At 45.3% G+C, this 17,076-nt stretch overlaps 1 protein-coding gene across 2 annotated transcripts in view; it reads right to left on the bottom strand.

Annotated features, from left to right (window-relative positions):
- Positions 1–17,076, bottom strand: part of MISP3 (MISP family member 3) — a 70,928-nt gene that overhangs the window by 27,731 nt on the left and 26,121 nt on the right. Inside the window, exon 1 of one of the 2 annotated variants that reach the window (XM_073587360.1) lies at positions 15,529–15,644. The exons of the other annotated variant lie outside the window; for it this stretch is intronic. Within the exon in view, the coding sequence (XP_073443461.1) occupies positions 15,529–15,617 (89 nt within the window). The 5' untranslated portion in view covers positions 15,618–15,644. Of the gene's footprint in view, positions 1–15,528; positions 15,645–17,076 lie in introns of those variants that run through there. 2 annotated transcript variants of the gene reach the window in all.

Genomic DNA, 17,076 nt, shown 5'->3' with positions numbered 1-17,076 from the left:
CCACCGGACCCCCAGGTTTCTCAGGGTACCTGGTATGAAAAGCCCGCACCAGTCGATCAGCGTGCACCGAACTGGCCGGAACCCACGATCGATCCTCAACGGAATATCCCTTCCAATGGATAAGGTACTGAAGTCTCCGGCACACCCACCGCGAATCAATGATGCGCCCTACCTCGTACTCCAGTTGACCCTCTACCAACACTGGTGGAGCCACGGTTGAGGGATCTTCTCTAACTGTCCCCACAGGTTTTAATAGGGACCTGTGGAAGACGTTAGAGATTTTGAAGGAGGTGGGCAACTGTAATCTGTATGCCACCGGGTTGATCACCTCTACAATCTTGTATGGGCCAATAAATTTGGGGCCCAACTTCATAGAGGGTATTTTAAGTTTGATGTTGCAAGTGGACAACCAGACTTTTTCCCCCACTGTCAACGCAGGAACCACCCCCCTCCTCCTGTCTGCAAAATGTTTGAACTTCTTCTGGCCTTTGGAGATGTTCCCCTGTACCTCCTTCCAGAGGGTTTTTAATTGTTGTACCATCCCCTCGGCACCAGGGCAATCCGAATCCATACGGGAAAATTCCCCAAACTGCGGAACAAATCCATAATTGACCAGAAAGGGAGGCTTTCCGGTAGACTGATTAACCTGACAGTTGAATGCAAATTCTGCCATGGGCAATACCTCACACCAGTCTTCCTGTCTGGAGGAGGCCAGGCATCTCAGAATCTGCTCCAATGACTGGTTGGTGCGTTCCGTTTGTCCGTTAGATTCCGGGTGATAGGCAGAGGAGAATGACAACGTGACCCCCACCTTCATACAAAACGCTCTCCAAAACCTGGCCACAAATTGCACACCCCTGTCCGACACCACGTTCACAGGCACTCCATGCAGTCGAACAATGTGCTGTATAAACAAACGAGCCAAGGTTTCAGCAGATGGTAACGCAGGTAATGGCACAAAGTGGGCTTGCTTAGAAAATCTATCAACCACTACCCATACCACTGAGTTGCCCTTGGAAGGTGGAAGGTTAGTGATAAAGTCCATGGACAGGTGTGTCCATGGTTTATCCGGAATTGGCAAAGGCACCAATTCCCCGGCCGGCCGGACCTGAGAGCTTTTAGAGCGCGCGCACACCCCACAAGAATTTACAAACCTTTTAATATCAGTACCCATAGAGGGCCACCAAAAGCCCCTAGCTACTGCCCCCCAGGTAGCTGCAATACCAGGGTGTGCACTTAACATAGAGTCATGAAATTCTTGAAGGACTGTGAGACGGAATTGTTCGGGTACAAACAATTTACCTGGGGGTTTATTCCTGGGAGCTTGTGCTTCCAGAATCTCTCTCTGTAACTCAGAGGAGATTTCGGCTACAACCACTCCCGGTTGAAGAATGGAGAAAGGAGGTTCTGGAGAGGACACAGAATCAAAACTTCGGGATAAGGCATCTGCCTTTACATTTTTAGACCCTGGTCGGAACGTGATAGTAAATTGAAATCGAGAAAAAAAAAGTGCCCACCGAGCCTGTCTTGGGGTCAATCTCTTAGCAGACTCGATATAGGCCAGGTTTTTATGATCAGTGACGACCGTAATGGGATGAGCGGCCCCCTCCAAAAAATGCCTCCATTCTTCAAAGGCCAATTTAACTGCTAACAGTTCCCTGTTACCGACATCATAGTTTCTCTCGGCCGACGAGAACTTCTTAGAGAAAAAGGCACAGGATTTGAGGTTAGTCAGGGTAGAGGGGCCCTGTGACAATACTGCCCCCACCCCCACCTCCGAAGCGTCGACCTTGACGATAAAAGGTCTTGACGAATCGGGTTGTACCAACACAGGGGCTGTAGTAAAACACTTCTTTAATGCCAGGAAGGAATTTTTTGCGGCCACAGACCAAATTTTTACATCTGCCCCTTTAAGAGTGAGGTCCGTCAAGGGTTTTACCACCTGCGAGAACCCTTTAATGAACTTTCTATAATAATTAGCGAAGCCCAGAAATCGCTGCAACCCCTTCAGGTCATGAGGCTGCACCCAATCTGTAATGGCCTGAACCTTCCCTGGATCCATGCGGAATCCCTCCCCGGATACAATTACACCCAGAAAAGACAGTTCTTGCATAAAAAATGAGCACTTCTCCAGCTTAGCATACAAATGGTTCTCCCGGAGTCTCATAAGCACCATACGCAGATGATGCAAGTGTGACTGACTGTCCTCAGAGTAAATCAAGATGTCATCCAGGTAAATGACTCCATAACGTCCAATCAAGTCAGAAAAAACAACATTAATAAAGTTCTGAAAAACCGCAGGAGCATTAGTGAGGCCGAAGGGCATAACCAGATTTTCAAACAGCCCCTCATGTTGTGAGTTCATTTTCCCCTCCGTCACTGAGGCCTGGTGAACTCCCTATTCTAGTGAAGGAAGGTAGTGAGCCTGATTATCAGGCACCTGGGACTAATGAAGACGATTGGCTGAGTGGAGTCACTGACTGGATTTAAGGCAGCCTACGCCCTTTCTGCCCTGCGGGTGATTTCTCTGTGGACTCTTGGACACCAGTCTGATTCCTGCTCTCCTAAAGCTAAGTTTTCTGTTTTGCCTTTTTTCATCTAAGATTTGTTTTTGTTTTTCTTGCTTTTTGGATTCTGCCACTCCCTGCTGGAGTGTGCAGTGTTCCGTGAGCTCTGTCTTCTGAAAGTACCTGAGTGCTGATTTAGTTTTTGAAGCTTAGTTGCTTCAGGGCCATTTTTATATCAGCTTGTTGGCTTTTGTCTCTGATAGGGTTTTGGCAGATTGCAGACAGCAGCCTTCCTATCCATTCCTATCTAGGTAGTTTTTGGGCCCCGTCTTTGCTCAGCCTGTCTTTCTGTCTGTGTAAGTGTTTTCATCTTGCTTCACCGTCATATGTGGGGGGCTGCCTATTGCTTTGGGGTCTGCTCTGGGGCAGTTAGATTTCCCCTTTCCTTCTTTAGGCCTATGTATCTCTCCGGCTGTGATCGAGGGGTCTAGGTCATCGTAGGAACCCCCCCCACGGCTACTGCTAGTTGTGTTGATAGGTTCAGGGGTCTGCAATCTGATAGTTGCCAACTTCTCTGGTTTTCAGGACTTAGCTAGCATTTCTGTTTTTGCCTCCTACGGTGACTCAATCATAACACCCTCAGTTCTCAGGAACGCTGTTTTCCATTCGTCCCCCTCCCGAATCCTTATAAGGTTATAAGCCCCTCGTAGATCGAGCTTAGAAAACCATTTGGCCCCCGTGAGTTGATTGCATAGATCAGGAATCAATGGGAGAGGGTACGTGTTCTTAACAGTAATTTTATTCAGTTCTCGAAAGTCGAGGCACGGTCGCAACCCACCATCTTTTTTCTTTACAAAGAAAAACCCCGCTGCCACGGGTGAGACCGAGGGCCGAATATGCCCCTTGCAAAGGCTTTCTTTAATGTACTCTTTCATAGCTTGGCGCTCAGGCCCGGACAAATTAAACCAACGAGCCTTGGGTAATTTCGCTCCAGGTACTAAATCGATAGCACAATCATATGGTCTATGTGGTGGGAGCGCCTCGGCCTCGCTTTCGGAAAACACATCTTTAAGGTCTCTCAGGTACTCCGGAATACCCTCCAGACCGACAGATGACACAGATACAGATTTTATCGGATTGACAAAAGGAACCGGGTTACAACACAGACCATTATCATTACATCCCCAACGGGTGATCTCCCCCTTCACCCAATCAATAAGAGGATTGTGGCGTTGCAACCAGGGCATTCCCAATACCAGTCCTGCAGGCAGATTATTCATAACGAAACAACTTAAATTTTCCACATGAGTGGAACCCACTCTCATAGAAAAAACTTCAGACATAAAATAAATTCCATCCCGGGTAAGAGGGGATGAATCCACAGCCACAATTTTAACAGGGTCTTTTAACCTGACTTTCTCTATCTTATTAAGAGTCACAACTTGGGCATCAATCAGATTAATGGAGGAGCCACAGTCAACAAAGGCGGTGGTCATAACAGGACCGCCAGCAATTTCCAATTCAACCTGGAGGACCATTTTTATACGTGAGAAAAAATGTACCTGGGAGTCTGGACAACCTCCTCGATTGTTGCCCAGACTCAGTCGTTTCTCTGAAGAAGGGCAGGAGGGACAATTCCTTTTCCAATGTCCAGAGGCTCCACAGTAAAAACATAGTAAGTTGTCTCTGCGGTGCCTTCTCTCTTTCTCCTTAACCGAGACTGACCCAACGTTCATGGGCTCAGATACGGGTGAAGTGTCACACAATTTGGGGTACAAGGGAGACTCTTGTTGCATCATTCCTCTAGCACGGAGTCTCCGGTCCATACGGACCGCCTGCATCATGGCGTCCTCCAGGGTATCAGGAGGCGGATGTAATGCCAGAGCGTCCTGCAGATGGTCAGAAAGGCCCCTGCGAAACAACCCCCTCAGGGCGGCGTCATTCCAGGATACTTCGGCGGTCCACCGTCTAAACTCTGAGCAGAACCATTCAGCAGAGTGCCTTCCCTGTGTCACACTCATCACCATATCCTCTGCCAGACGCACTCTATCAGGCTCGTCATAAATGTGCCCCAGAACCTCAAAGAACAAGTTCACTGACATACGTTCAGGAGCAGAGGAAGACAGAGAGAAAGCCCATGCTTGCGGAGCCCCCCGAAGTAGGGAAATAATGACCCCCACCCTCTGGAACTCATCCCCGGAGGAGCGGGGCCTTAGAGAAAAAAAAAGCTTGCATCCTTCTCTGAAAGCCATGAACTCCTTTTTATCCCCTGAGAAGGGATCGGGCAATTTGACTGGAGATTCGGGGGACGCTAATGACACATCCCTACCCCCAGAACTAGAAGCCCCTGCATCGACAGCCCCCTGCACAGTATCCACCAACTGTTGCTGGGTCTGGGCCATCGTGCGCTGTTCCACATTGAGTTTATGGAACATTTGGGTCAGGTGCTTGACCTGATCAGCCAAGGCTTGTATGGGATCCATGAGGATAACACACACTTTTTTTTTTTTTTTTCCTTCAGAGGAAAAAAAAAATGAAACGGTCAGTTATAATGTCAGGAACACCGCACTGCACTTGCTCACTGAGCCAGGGCGTGTGTCCTGAGTACAAAGACTGTGCACAAAGATACCTGCGGAGCGAGCAGCAGTGGTGACAATGCATGCTCCAGGACCTGAATCACGTGACTGCTGGGGGCGTGGCCTTAGCTCCACAGAGCTAGGAGCTGCAGGGAAACTTCTAGAAGGGTAACTACAGGACAATGTTACCAAGGAGCATAGACAGAGACATACACCAGATCAAGCCGGGTCAAAGCACGAGATAGCAGGACAGTACCAAAGGGCTTAGACAGAAAGAATAGTCAGGACGTAGCAATAGATCAGAAAACCAGAAAAGGTATTAGACGGTACAATAGGGGTAAACTGTAACGGAGTAACGATAGCCAAGCCAGGAGGTCAGAACCAGAAAAGACAATGGTACCAAAAACGAGAGACGGAGTACAGAGTGAAGGAACAAGCCGGGTCATACACGGGAAGCAAACAAACAATGCAGAGTACACACACACCAGGGGTCAGACACACCAGAATAGCAGTATAACTGACAGAGAATGCCAGTATGGAGTGAGCATAAATACCCCTCCCAGAGCCAAAGAGAGGCCGGCAATGTTAACCCTGTCAGAACAGGACATTAACCATGTCCTAACCATGACACCCACATGGTATATAGCACAACACCACATGGTATATAGCACAGCCCCACATGGTATACAGCACAGCACCATAGCATACAGCACAGCACCATGATATATAGCACAGCACCATGGTATATAGCACATCCCCACATGGTATATAGCACAGCACCACATGGTATATAGCACAACCCCACATGGTATATAGCACAGTACCATGTGGTATACAGCACAGCCCCACATGGTATATAGCACAGCACCACATGGTATATAGCACAGCCCCACATGGTATATAGCACAGCAGCCCAACATGGTATACAGCACAGCACCATAGTATACAGCACAGCACCATGATATATAGCACATCTCCACATGGTATATAGCACAGCACCTTGGTATATAGCACAGCCCTATATGGTATATAGCACAGCCCACCATGGTATATAGCCCAGCACCACATGGTATATAGCACAACCCCACATGGTATACAGCACAGCACCGTGGTATACAGTCATGGCCAAAAGTATTGACACCCCTGCAATTCTGTCAGATAATACTCAGTTTCTTCCTGAAAATGATTGCAAACACAAATTCTTTGGTATTATTATCTTCATTTAATTTGTCTTAAATGAAAAAACACAAAAGAGAATGAAGCAAAAAGCAAAACATTGATCATTTCACACAAAACTCCAAAAATGGGCCGGACAAAATTATTGGCACCCTCAGCCTAATACTTGGTTGCACAACCTTTAGCCAAAATAACTGCGACCAACCGCTTCCGGTAACCATCAATGAGTTTCTTACAATGCTCTGCTGGAATATTAGATCATTCTTCTTTGGCAAACTGCTCCAGGTCCCTGATATTAGAAGGGTGCCTTCTCCAAACTGCCATTTTTAGATCTCTCCACAGGTGTTCTATGGGATTCAGGTCTGGACTCATTGCTGGCCACCTTAGAAGTCTCAAGTGCTTTCTCTCAAACCATTTTCTAGTGCTTTTTGAAGTGTGTTTTGGGTTATTGTCCTGCTGGAAGACCCATGACCTCTGAGGTAGACCCAGCTTTCTCACACTGGGCCCTAAATTATGCTGCAAAATTTGTTGGTAGTCTTCTGACTTCATAATGCCATGCACACGGTCAAGCAGTCCAGTGCCAGAGGCAGCAAAGCAACCCCAAAACATCAGGGAACCTCTGCCATGTTTGACTGTAGGGACCGTGTACTTTTCTTTGAATGCCTCTTTTTTCTCCTGTAAACTCTATGTTGATGCTTTTGCCCTAAAAGCTCTACTTTTGTCTCATCTGACCAAAGAACATTCTTCCAAAATGTTTTAGGCTTTTTCAGGTAAGTTTTGGCAAACTCCAGCCTGGCTTTTTTATGTTTCTGGGTAAGAAGTGGGGTCTTCCTGGGTCTCCTACCATACAGTCCCTTTTCATTCAGATGCCGACGGATAGTACGGGTTGACACTGTTGTACCCTCGGACTGCAGGGCAGCTTGAACTTGTTTGGATGTTAGTCGAGGTTCTTTATCCAACATCCGCACAATCTTGCGTTGAAATCTCTTGTCAATTTTTCTTTTCCGTCCACATCTAGGGAGGTTAGCCACAGTGCCATGGGCTTTAAACTTCTTGATGACACTGCGCACGGTAGACACAGGAACATTCAGGTCTTTGGAGATGGACTTGTAGCCTTGAGATTGCTCATGCTTCCTCACAATTTGGTTTCTCAAGTCTTCAGACAGTTCTTTGGTCTTCTTTCTTTTCTCCATGCTCAGTGTGGTACACACAAGGACACAGGACAGAGGTTGAGTCAACTTTAATCCATGTCAACTGGCTGCAAGTGTGATTTAGTTATTGCCAACACCTGTTAGGGGCCACAGGTAAGCTACAGGTGCTGCTAATTACACAAATTAGAGAAGCATCACATGATTTTTCGAACAGTGCCAATACTTTTGTCCACCCTCTTTTTTATGTTTGGTGTGGAATTATATCCAATTTGGCTTTAGGACAATTCTTTTTCTGTTTTTTCATTTAAGACAAATTAAATGATGATAATAATACCAAAGAATTTGTGTTTGCAATCATTTTCAGGAAGAAACTGAGTATTATCTGACAGAATTGCAGGGGTGTCAATACTTTTGGCCATGACTGTATAGCATAGAACCACATGGTATATAGCATAGCCCACCATGGTATACAGCACATGAGCCCCACATGGTATACAGCACAGCACCATAATATACAGCACAGCACCTTGGTATATAGCACAGCCCCACATGGTATATAGCACAGCCCCACATGGTATATAGCACAGTCCACCATGGTATATAGGACAGCCCACCATGGTATATAGCACAGCACCACATGGTATACAGCACAGCCCCACATGGTATATAGCACAGCACCACATGGTATATAGCCCAGCACCACATGGTATATAGCCCAGCACCATGTGGTATACAGCACAGCCCCACATGGTATACAGCACAGACAGCCCACCATGGTATATAGCACAGCACCACATGGTAAATAGCACAGACAGCCCAGCACCACGTGGTATACAGCACAGCCCCACATGGTGTATAGCCCAGCACCACATGATGTATAGCACAGGCAGGCCACCATGGTATATAGCACAGCCCCACATAGCATATAACCCCCCGCCCGAGAATGGCCCCACAGTCCAGTACTCATACTGATATATTAACCCCTTACCTACAAATGACGTAATATTCCGTCCATGTGACCATGGACCTAATTACCATGGACGGAATATTACGTCATCGCGATCAGCGGTGCCCACGTGGTGAGCGCCGCTGATCGCGGCCGAGTGTCAGCTAATTATCATAGCTGACACCCGGCACAATGTGTCAGGGGCGGTCACGGACCGCCCCCGACACGTTAACCCCTTGCACACCGCGATCAAACACGATCGCGGTGTACCGGGGGTTAAAGGGAAGCATCGGCAGGGAGGGGGCTCCCTCCGTGCTTCCCTGAGCCTCCCACGGCAGCGCAATGTGCAGCGCTGCTGCGGGGGGCTCCTTTCCTGCAGGTCCCCGGATCCAATATGGCGACGGGGACCTCCGGGGGCCTGCAGGAAGCTGGCTTCCTCAGTGCCTGCAAAGGGCAGGCATGAGGAAGCCTGTGCAGTGCCTGTGACAGATCGCTGATCTGTCACAGTGATCTGTGATGTGACAGATCAGCGATCTGTCACAGGACAGTGATGTCCCCCCTGGGACAAGGTAATAAAGTAAAAAAAAAAATAAAAAAAAGTGTAAAAATAATTTAAAAAAAAATCGCCAAATAAATTAAAAAAAAAAAAAAAATATTCCCCAATAAATTCATTTTTTGGAAATAAAAAAAAAACAAAACAATAAAAGTACACATATTTGGTATCGCCGCATCCGTAACGACCCGCCCTATAAAACTGTCCCAATAGTTAACCCCTTAAGCGAACCCCTTAAAAAATAAAAATAAAAAACGAAGCAAAAAATAATGATTTATTATCATACCGCCGAACAAAAAGTGCAATAACGTGCGATCAAAAAGACGCATATAAATATCCATGGTACTGCTGAAAACGTCATCTTGTCCTGCAAAAAACGAGCCACCACACAGCATCATCAGCGAAAAAATAAAAAAGTTATAGCTCGCAGAATAAAGTGATGCAAAAATAATTATTTTTTATATAAAATTGTTTTCATTGCATAAAAGCGCCAAAACATAAAAAACGACCTAAATGAGGTATCGCTGTAACTGTACTGACCCGAAGAATAAAACCGCCTTATAAATTTTACCGCACCCGGAACGGCGTAAACGCACCACCCAAAAGAAATTCATGAAGCGCTGGTTTTTGTAAATTCTGCGTCCCAAAAAACGAAATAAAAAGCGATCAAAAAATGTCACGTGCCCGAACATGATACCAATAAAAGCGTTAACTCGTCCCGCAAAAAATAAGACCTCACATGACTCGGTGGGTCAAAATATGGAAAAATTATAGCTCTCAATATGTGGTGATGCAAAAACTATTTTTACAATAAAAAGCGTCTTTTAGCGTGCGACAGCCGCCAAACATAAAAACCGCCATAAATAGTAAATCAAACCCCCTGTTATCACCCCCTTAGTTAGAGAAAAATAATAAAATTAAAAAAATGTATTTATTTCCATTTTCCCATTAGGGTTAGGGCTAGGGTTTGGGTTAGGGCTAGGGTTAGGGTTAGGGCTAGGGTTAGGGTTAGAATTGGGGTTTCCACTGTTTGGGCACATCAGGTGCTCTCCAAACGCAACATGGCGTCTGATCTCAATTCCAGCCAATTCTGCGTTGAAAAAGTCAAATGGTGCTCCTTCCCTTCCAAGCTCTGCCATGCACCCAAACAGTGTTTTACCCCCTCATATGGGGTATCAGCCTACTCAGGACAATTTGCAAAACAACTTTTGGGGTCCTATTTCTCCTGTTGCCCTAAGGAAAATAAAAATGTTGGGGCAAAAATATCATTTTTGTGGAAAAATTTTTTTAGTTATTTTCACGCCTGGGCGTTATAAACTTCTGTGAAGCACTGGGGGTTCAAAGTTCTCACCACACATCTAGAAAAGTTCCTTGGGGGGTCTAGTTTCCAAAATGGGGTCATTTGTGGGGGGTTTCCACTGTTTTGGTACATCAGGGGCTTTCCAAACGCGACATGGTGTCTGATCTAAATTCCAGCCAAAAAAGTCAAATGGCGCTGCTTGCCTTCCGAGCTCTGCCATGTGCCCAAATAGTCATTTACACCCACATATGGGGTATCAGCGTACTCAGGACAAATTGCACAATAACTTTTAGGGTCCTGTTACCCTTGGAAAAATAAAAATTGGGGGTGAAAAGATCATTTTGTGGAAAAAATATGATTTTTTAATTGTACCGCTGTACATTATAAACTTCTGTGAAGCCCTTGTGGGTTCAAAGTTCTCACCACATATCTAGATAAGTTCCTTAGGGGGTCTAGTTTCAAAAATTGGGTCACTTGTGGGGGGTTTCCACTGTTTAGGTACATCAGGGGCTCTCCAAACGCGACATGGCATCCGATCAGAATTCCAGCCAATTTTGCATTGAAAAAGTCAAACGGCGCTCCATCCCTTCTGAGCTCTGCCATGCGCCGAAACAGTGGTTCCCCCCCACATATCAGGTATCAGCATGCTCAGGACAAATTGCACAATAATTTTTGCAGTCCAATTTCTCCTGTTACACTTGGTAAAATAAAAAAAATTGAACCTGAAGTAATTTTTTTTGTGAAAAAAAGTTAAATGTTAATTTTTTTTAAATATTCAAAAAATTCCTGTGACGCACCTGAAGGGTTAATGAACTCCTTGAATGTGGTTTTAAGCACCTTAAGGGGTGCAGTTTTTAGAATGGTGTCACTTTCTGGTATTTTCTATCATATAGACCCCTCAAAGTGGCTTCAAATGTGATTTGGTCCGTAAAAATAAAATGGTGTTGCAAAAATGTGAGATCGCTGGTCAACTTTTAACCCTTATATCTTACTAACAAATAAAAATTTTGGTTCCAAAATTGTGCTGATGTAAAGTAAACATGTGGCAAATGTTACTTATTAACTTTTTTGTGTGCCGTATCTCTGTGATTTAAGGGCATAAAAATTCAAAGTTGGAAAATTGCGGAATTTTCAAAATTTTCGCCAAATTTCCGTTTTTCTCATAAATAAACGCAAGTTATATGATTGAAATTTTACCACTAACATGAAGTACATTATGTCACGAGAAAACAATGTCAGAATCACCGGGATCCACGGAAGCGTTTCAGAGTTATGACCTCATAAAGGGACAGTGGACAGAATTGTAAAAATTGGCCCGGTAGTTAACGTGCAAACCACCCTTGGTAGTGAAGGGGTTAAAAAAACCCACTCTCCTCACCTTCTCCTCGTGCCCGCGCTGCTCCCGGCTCCTGTCTCCTGCTCTGCCTGGTACACAGTGAGTGCGTGATGACGTCATCGTGCAACCGCTGTGTGTGTCAGAGGCAGAGCGGGGAATGATGGGAGAGGGAGCGTCAGCTGACACTCTCTCCTCCATCATTGCCTTGAACTGTACCGGCGTCATAGACGCCGGTATAGTTCAATGCGGCGGTGGGGGGAGTCGGCGCTGGGGGCAGGCGGGCCCCCCTGCCTCACAGGGGCCCCATAGTGGCTGCATGATGTGCCTCTAGCTGGGGGCCCGTGGGGGAGCGGGGGCCCTAGGCAGCTGCCTGGTCTGCCTGCCCCTAACGCCGACCCTGACTGGTGGAAAGGAATCAGGATTATTGGGCACAATTCGTACTTTGTCCTGCGCTGACAGCCAAACTATGCTGCTTTACGTCAGAAGTATCCCTATCCAGTGGAGCCAGAGAAGGTGTAGTACCTGAGGGGAGTCAGATATCCACCATGCTTTACACTGCAGCTGTTTTTTTTTTTTTTTAATGGGATGCACTGTTACAGCTAAACATATTTTATGAGTCGGTATTAATAATAATAATCTTTATTTTTATATAGCGCTAACATATTCCGCAGTGCTTTACAGTTTGCACACATTATCATTACATGGTATAATGGCATACTAGAGGTAAAAATTCTGATATGTCATATGGACAAGGGTCCCTGGACCAAATGATGAAATTAGGCTATAGCTACTCATCCATATGGTCTCTCTGGACTTTATGACCCACGCAGGGTGGAGCGCCATGAGTCTTAATAGAGAGAGTTTTATGATGTTGAGGACATTTGTGCAGTTGTTAGATATTTTGGCTCACATTGACCTCAGTGGGAGCAGCATTATTACGTATGACGTGTTCTCCCCCTAGTGGTGGATGAAAGCAGACAGAATGTTATTATTGCATTATGGTGGAGGGAATGCTGCTGATGCTATTTTTTTCATTTCAGGTGCTTTTATGGCACTTTATCGTTATGGCTCGGACTGTAGCATGTGCTTATGGGGTTGCCAGGCTTGCCTGTTCTGGCTCCAGTGCTGGGCTCTGTTCCTTCCTTCCCTATGACGGTTTCCTCTGTGCTAGTCCATGACGAGTTACTGTGGTGACTCGGTATTCAGCTCTGATATCATTATTCAAGTCCTTTCAATGCTGGCTCAGGCAGCTGCTTGCCGCTTGAGTATCCAGGTAATAGTGCATGCAGCTAACGCATGCTTTCCAGGAGTCAGGCGTTTTATTATGTTCCCTGCTGCCCATGACTACCAACCAGTTACCAGACTCTAGTAGCAAACTCAGTCCTGCTATCATGGGGCAATCAGCATCCTCAACTCTGCTGTGTCAAGATACCAGATAACCAACTCATCTTAGTTATCTTGGTGCAGTTCACAAAAACTTTGTATTTCCTGTGTGTTATTGCACTGCTGCAACAAGATACCAAACTGCCTATACAACTCTACTATTCTTATGTGTTACTGCATTCTTTCAACAAGGTGCCAGATTACCAACACAACTCTGCTATTCCGATGTGTTACCGCACTTCAGCAAATAATGTGCTAGATTGTCTACACCACTCTGCTATTCCTGTGTACTAACTGCACTCTTGTAATAAGGAATAATGCCAAAACTATGCTGCCCGCACATTTGGCTCTGCTGCTTCTAATACTTCCAGCTCTGCTGATCCCCATACTGTTCTGCATGTCCAGCTCTATTGGTCTTCATTGCATGATTGCCTTTGGTCTTTGTGCAAAACTTTTCTGACTTTTGATGTTTTCAAGCCACTCCTGCCCGGCTCCACCAAACGGGGATACACCATCTCATGTAATTCATGACCAGACTTGGCATATCTTACTGGAGTAAGATTTCTAGACGGGCACATGGAGGCGCATGCCACTTGTATTATGCACCCGATTCATTAGGTGGAATGTCCCTGTTAATAAATCAAGCACTTATTCCTCTTACTTACTGATGATGCCAACCCTAAATGCGACCTTTTATCCTTTTATCCCCCTAGATCAGTGTTTCTCAAATCCAGTCCTCAAGACCCACCAACAGGTCAGGTTTTCAGGATTTCCTTAGTAATGCACAGGGGATAATTTCAACACCTGCTCAATCATTAATGCCATCACCTGGTCAATGCTAAGGAAATCCTGAAAACATGACCTGTTGGTGGGTCTTGACGACTGGATTTGAGAAACACTGCCCTAGATGCTGCTGTGAATGGTGACTGTCATGCTAATGCAGTGCAGTATAGCGCAACCTCCACCAGGGGGTGCTGGTAAGGGAAGAGAGGTTGCACCCACAGCGTAGCCACACTGAGCAGCAGCACAAGCCCCACCAGGTGGCGAAAGAGTGGTCAGATGAGCCGAGTCAGAAACAGTCAAGAGCAGAAGTACCAGAGGTTACAGCAGTACATGTGGTCAGAAACAAGCCAGGGGATCAGCAACGGTCAGAAGCGGATAAGACAAAGACAAAAGACAGAAGCAGGTCCGAATGCAAGCCAAGTCAAAACCAGGGAGTCAAACTTACAGGGAAACACTGAGTCAGGGCAGACAGAGGGAGTAAACAGACACAGGGCAAGTCAGGGATGAAAGCAGGGCAAATCAGGATATACCAGAGTCAGATACACACGCCAAAGGCAGAACTATAGCTGACACTGCCTGCAGGATGCAGCGGAGCTAAATAGCAAACCTGAGACCAAATTTAGGCTGAGAAAAGCTAACCTCTGAAATGACCTGACCGGGAACATGGAAAGTGCGTTCAGGTCAGGAGAACTGACGACCAGTCCGAGCATTGTGTTGCGATCCTCGTCTGAGCCTTATGGCTGTATGACTCTTCACTTACACAAATAATTAAAGAGGTATTCCCATTTCCAAGATCCTATCCCAATATGTAGTTGCTGTAATAGTAATAATAATAATAAAAGTAAATATCTTCAATAAGAAATGTAGTATAGCTCTTCTGACTCGCTATGTCGCTTGCCCCTTGTGTACGGCATTGCAGTAGCTTAGGTATCCATGGCTACTGTCATTATATGAGTGGTCATAACCATGGATACCTAAGCTTCTGTAATGTCCTGAACATTCGGTAAGCAACAAAGCGAATCAGAAGAACTATACTACATTCCTAATAGGAGGTATTTGCTGATATTATTACTATTATACCAACATGTTTTGCAACTAAAAACGCTGTTTTCCTGTATGTGCAAAGAAAAAAGGAAATATTATTGGTATCGCCGCCACGATCTATGAAACTTGAAACTGTCCCATAATCTAACTCAAACATTGACAGTGTAGAAAAATAAATTAAAAAAAAGCACAACAAAAAATTTTGCTTTTTCATCATACCAACACTCGAAAAATGGAATGAAAAGTGATCAACAAATCATATATATAGAAAAACTGGTATCACAGCAAATGTCACTTAGTCTTCAAAAAATAAGTAATCATGTGACTCTAATGGTAGAAAAATGAGGAAAGTTATATTCCATCAGAATATGGCAAAATCAAACTATTGTTTGTAAAAATTAGTTTTTAATGAGCAAAATTGCAAAACATAAAAAACCCTGAATAAATGTGGTATCATTGTGATCGTACTGCCCCGAAGAATAAAGTTCCCTGATCACTTTTACCACACAAAGAACAAATTAATAAAAATAAAATATAAACAATTCATGAATTCCTGCTTTTTTCTTCACTCTGCCACCCAAAAATCAGAAAAAAAGCAATAAAAAAGTGACATAGTTCAAAATGGTACCATTGAAAACTTCAACTCATCCCACAAAAAAAGCAAGCTCTCACACAGGTCAGAAAGAAAAAGTTAAAATGCTTTTACTGTGCAAAAATTGCAAATTATATAAAAAAAACCTGTATAACCTTCATACGGCTGTAATTGTACTGACCTGAAGAATAAAAGATTTGATATCCTGGGACTTGTGGTGTCGTGCTGGCAATGAGTATGAGGGTTAATGGCTGAACATGGTTTTTTCATTAACTCTCGGCGAAGCCACCCACTAAATTAACCCTTACCTCCCTGCCTCCAGTTACCAGTTATTAGTTCTATTTTCCTGGTTCACGTCTGGTTCTCTGCTACAGCTTGGCTTACTTGATTCCGTTTTCTGACCTCAGCCCATGATTTGACTATTCTACTGCCTGATGATTTTGTTCATGATTTTGATCTCTTGGTACTGACCCGGCTTTCTGCTCATCCTCTGCCAGCCCACTTTACCGACCAGCAGTCACTCTGTGAACTCAACCCAGGGCCCCTGTGTAAGTCCTGCACAGGGGTTAAAGAGTGAAGGCCATGGAGTGGCTAGCGCAAAGTATGTTTGTGGAAGCTCTTTTATGTGCTGCCAGTCTTCCAGCGACAGTGTTCCCTGTCACTATGCTATGGGTTCGGAGAATTCACGAGGACATTTACCTACCCTACACACCATCAGTAATAGTTTGGTGGAAGATTACCGTATTTTCCAGCGTATAAGATGACTGGGTGTGTAAGACGACCCCCAACTTTTCCATTTAAAATATAGAATTTGGGATATACTCGCCGTATAAGACGGGGGTCATCTTATACGCTGGGTGTCGTCTTATATGGCGCGTGCGGAGCTCTGCGGTCGCTGCATATGGTGCAGGGAGCAGTGCCGATGACGAGGTATCTCACCGGGAAAGTGTAAGTGAATCAAGCCCACCCTTGTATGCTATTACCTCCTTCTTTCACCCGTCCGGCCCGCCCTTCTATGCCTCTCAAGTCTCCGGAGGATGGAAATGAAGCCGCTCCTTCTCTTTCACCCGTCCGGCTCATCTTTCTCTGCCTCTCAAGTCTCCGGAGGATGGAAGTGAAGCCGTTCCTTCTCTTTCACCCGTCCGGCCCGCTTTCTCTGCCTTTCAAATCTCGCGGGGATGGAAGTGAAGACACTCCTTCTCTTTCACCCATCCGGCCCGCCCTTCTCTGCCTTTCAAATCTTGCGAGGATGGAAGTGTAGCGGCACATGCGTGCCTGCTAATATGGGAATCGTCCAAGAGTGCAATGCCTTGGGCAAGTTATGAAAACATTATATATTGAACGAAAACTTAAGCATAATCATCGTACTGTGAAGAGATTTGTGACTGATACAGAGCACAGATGGTTCGTGCAGATAAAGGCATAATGAGGAAGGTTTCTGCCAAATTCGTCAGATTAAGACACCAGCTGCTAAAATACCATTACGAACCAGCAAACAGGTATTTGAAGCTGCTGGTGCCTCTGTAGTCCCGTGAACCTCAAGGTTATAAGATCCTCCAGAGGCTTTCAGTTGTGCATAAACTTACTGTTCAGTCGTCCCTAAACAGTGCTCACAAGCTGAAATGGTTGTGTGGCCCAGACATACACGAAGACTAATTTTAATCCAGTCTTGTTTACTGATGAGTGCTGTGCAACCCTGACCGGTCCAGGTGGATGGAATAGTGGATTG

The sequence above is a fragment of the Dendrobates tinctorius genome, unplaced genomic scaffold (genome assembly GCF_039654945.1).
Source record: "Dendrobates tinctorius isolate UK_male_01 unplaced genomic scaffold, ASM3965494v1 ptg000099l, whole genome shotgun sequence".
Taxonomy (NCBI): domain Eukaryota; kingdom Metazoa; phylum Chordata; class Amphibia; order Anura; family Dendrobatidae; genus Dendrobates; species Dendrobates tinctorius.
This window is presented reverse-complemented; position numbering and strand designations above follow the sequence as displayed.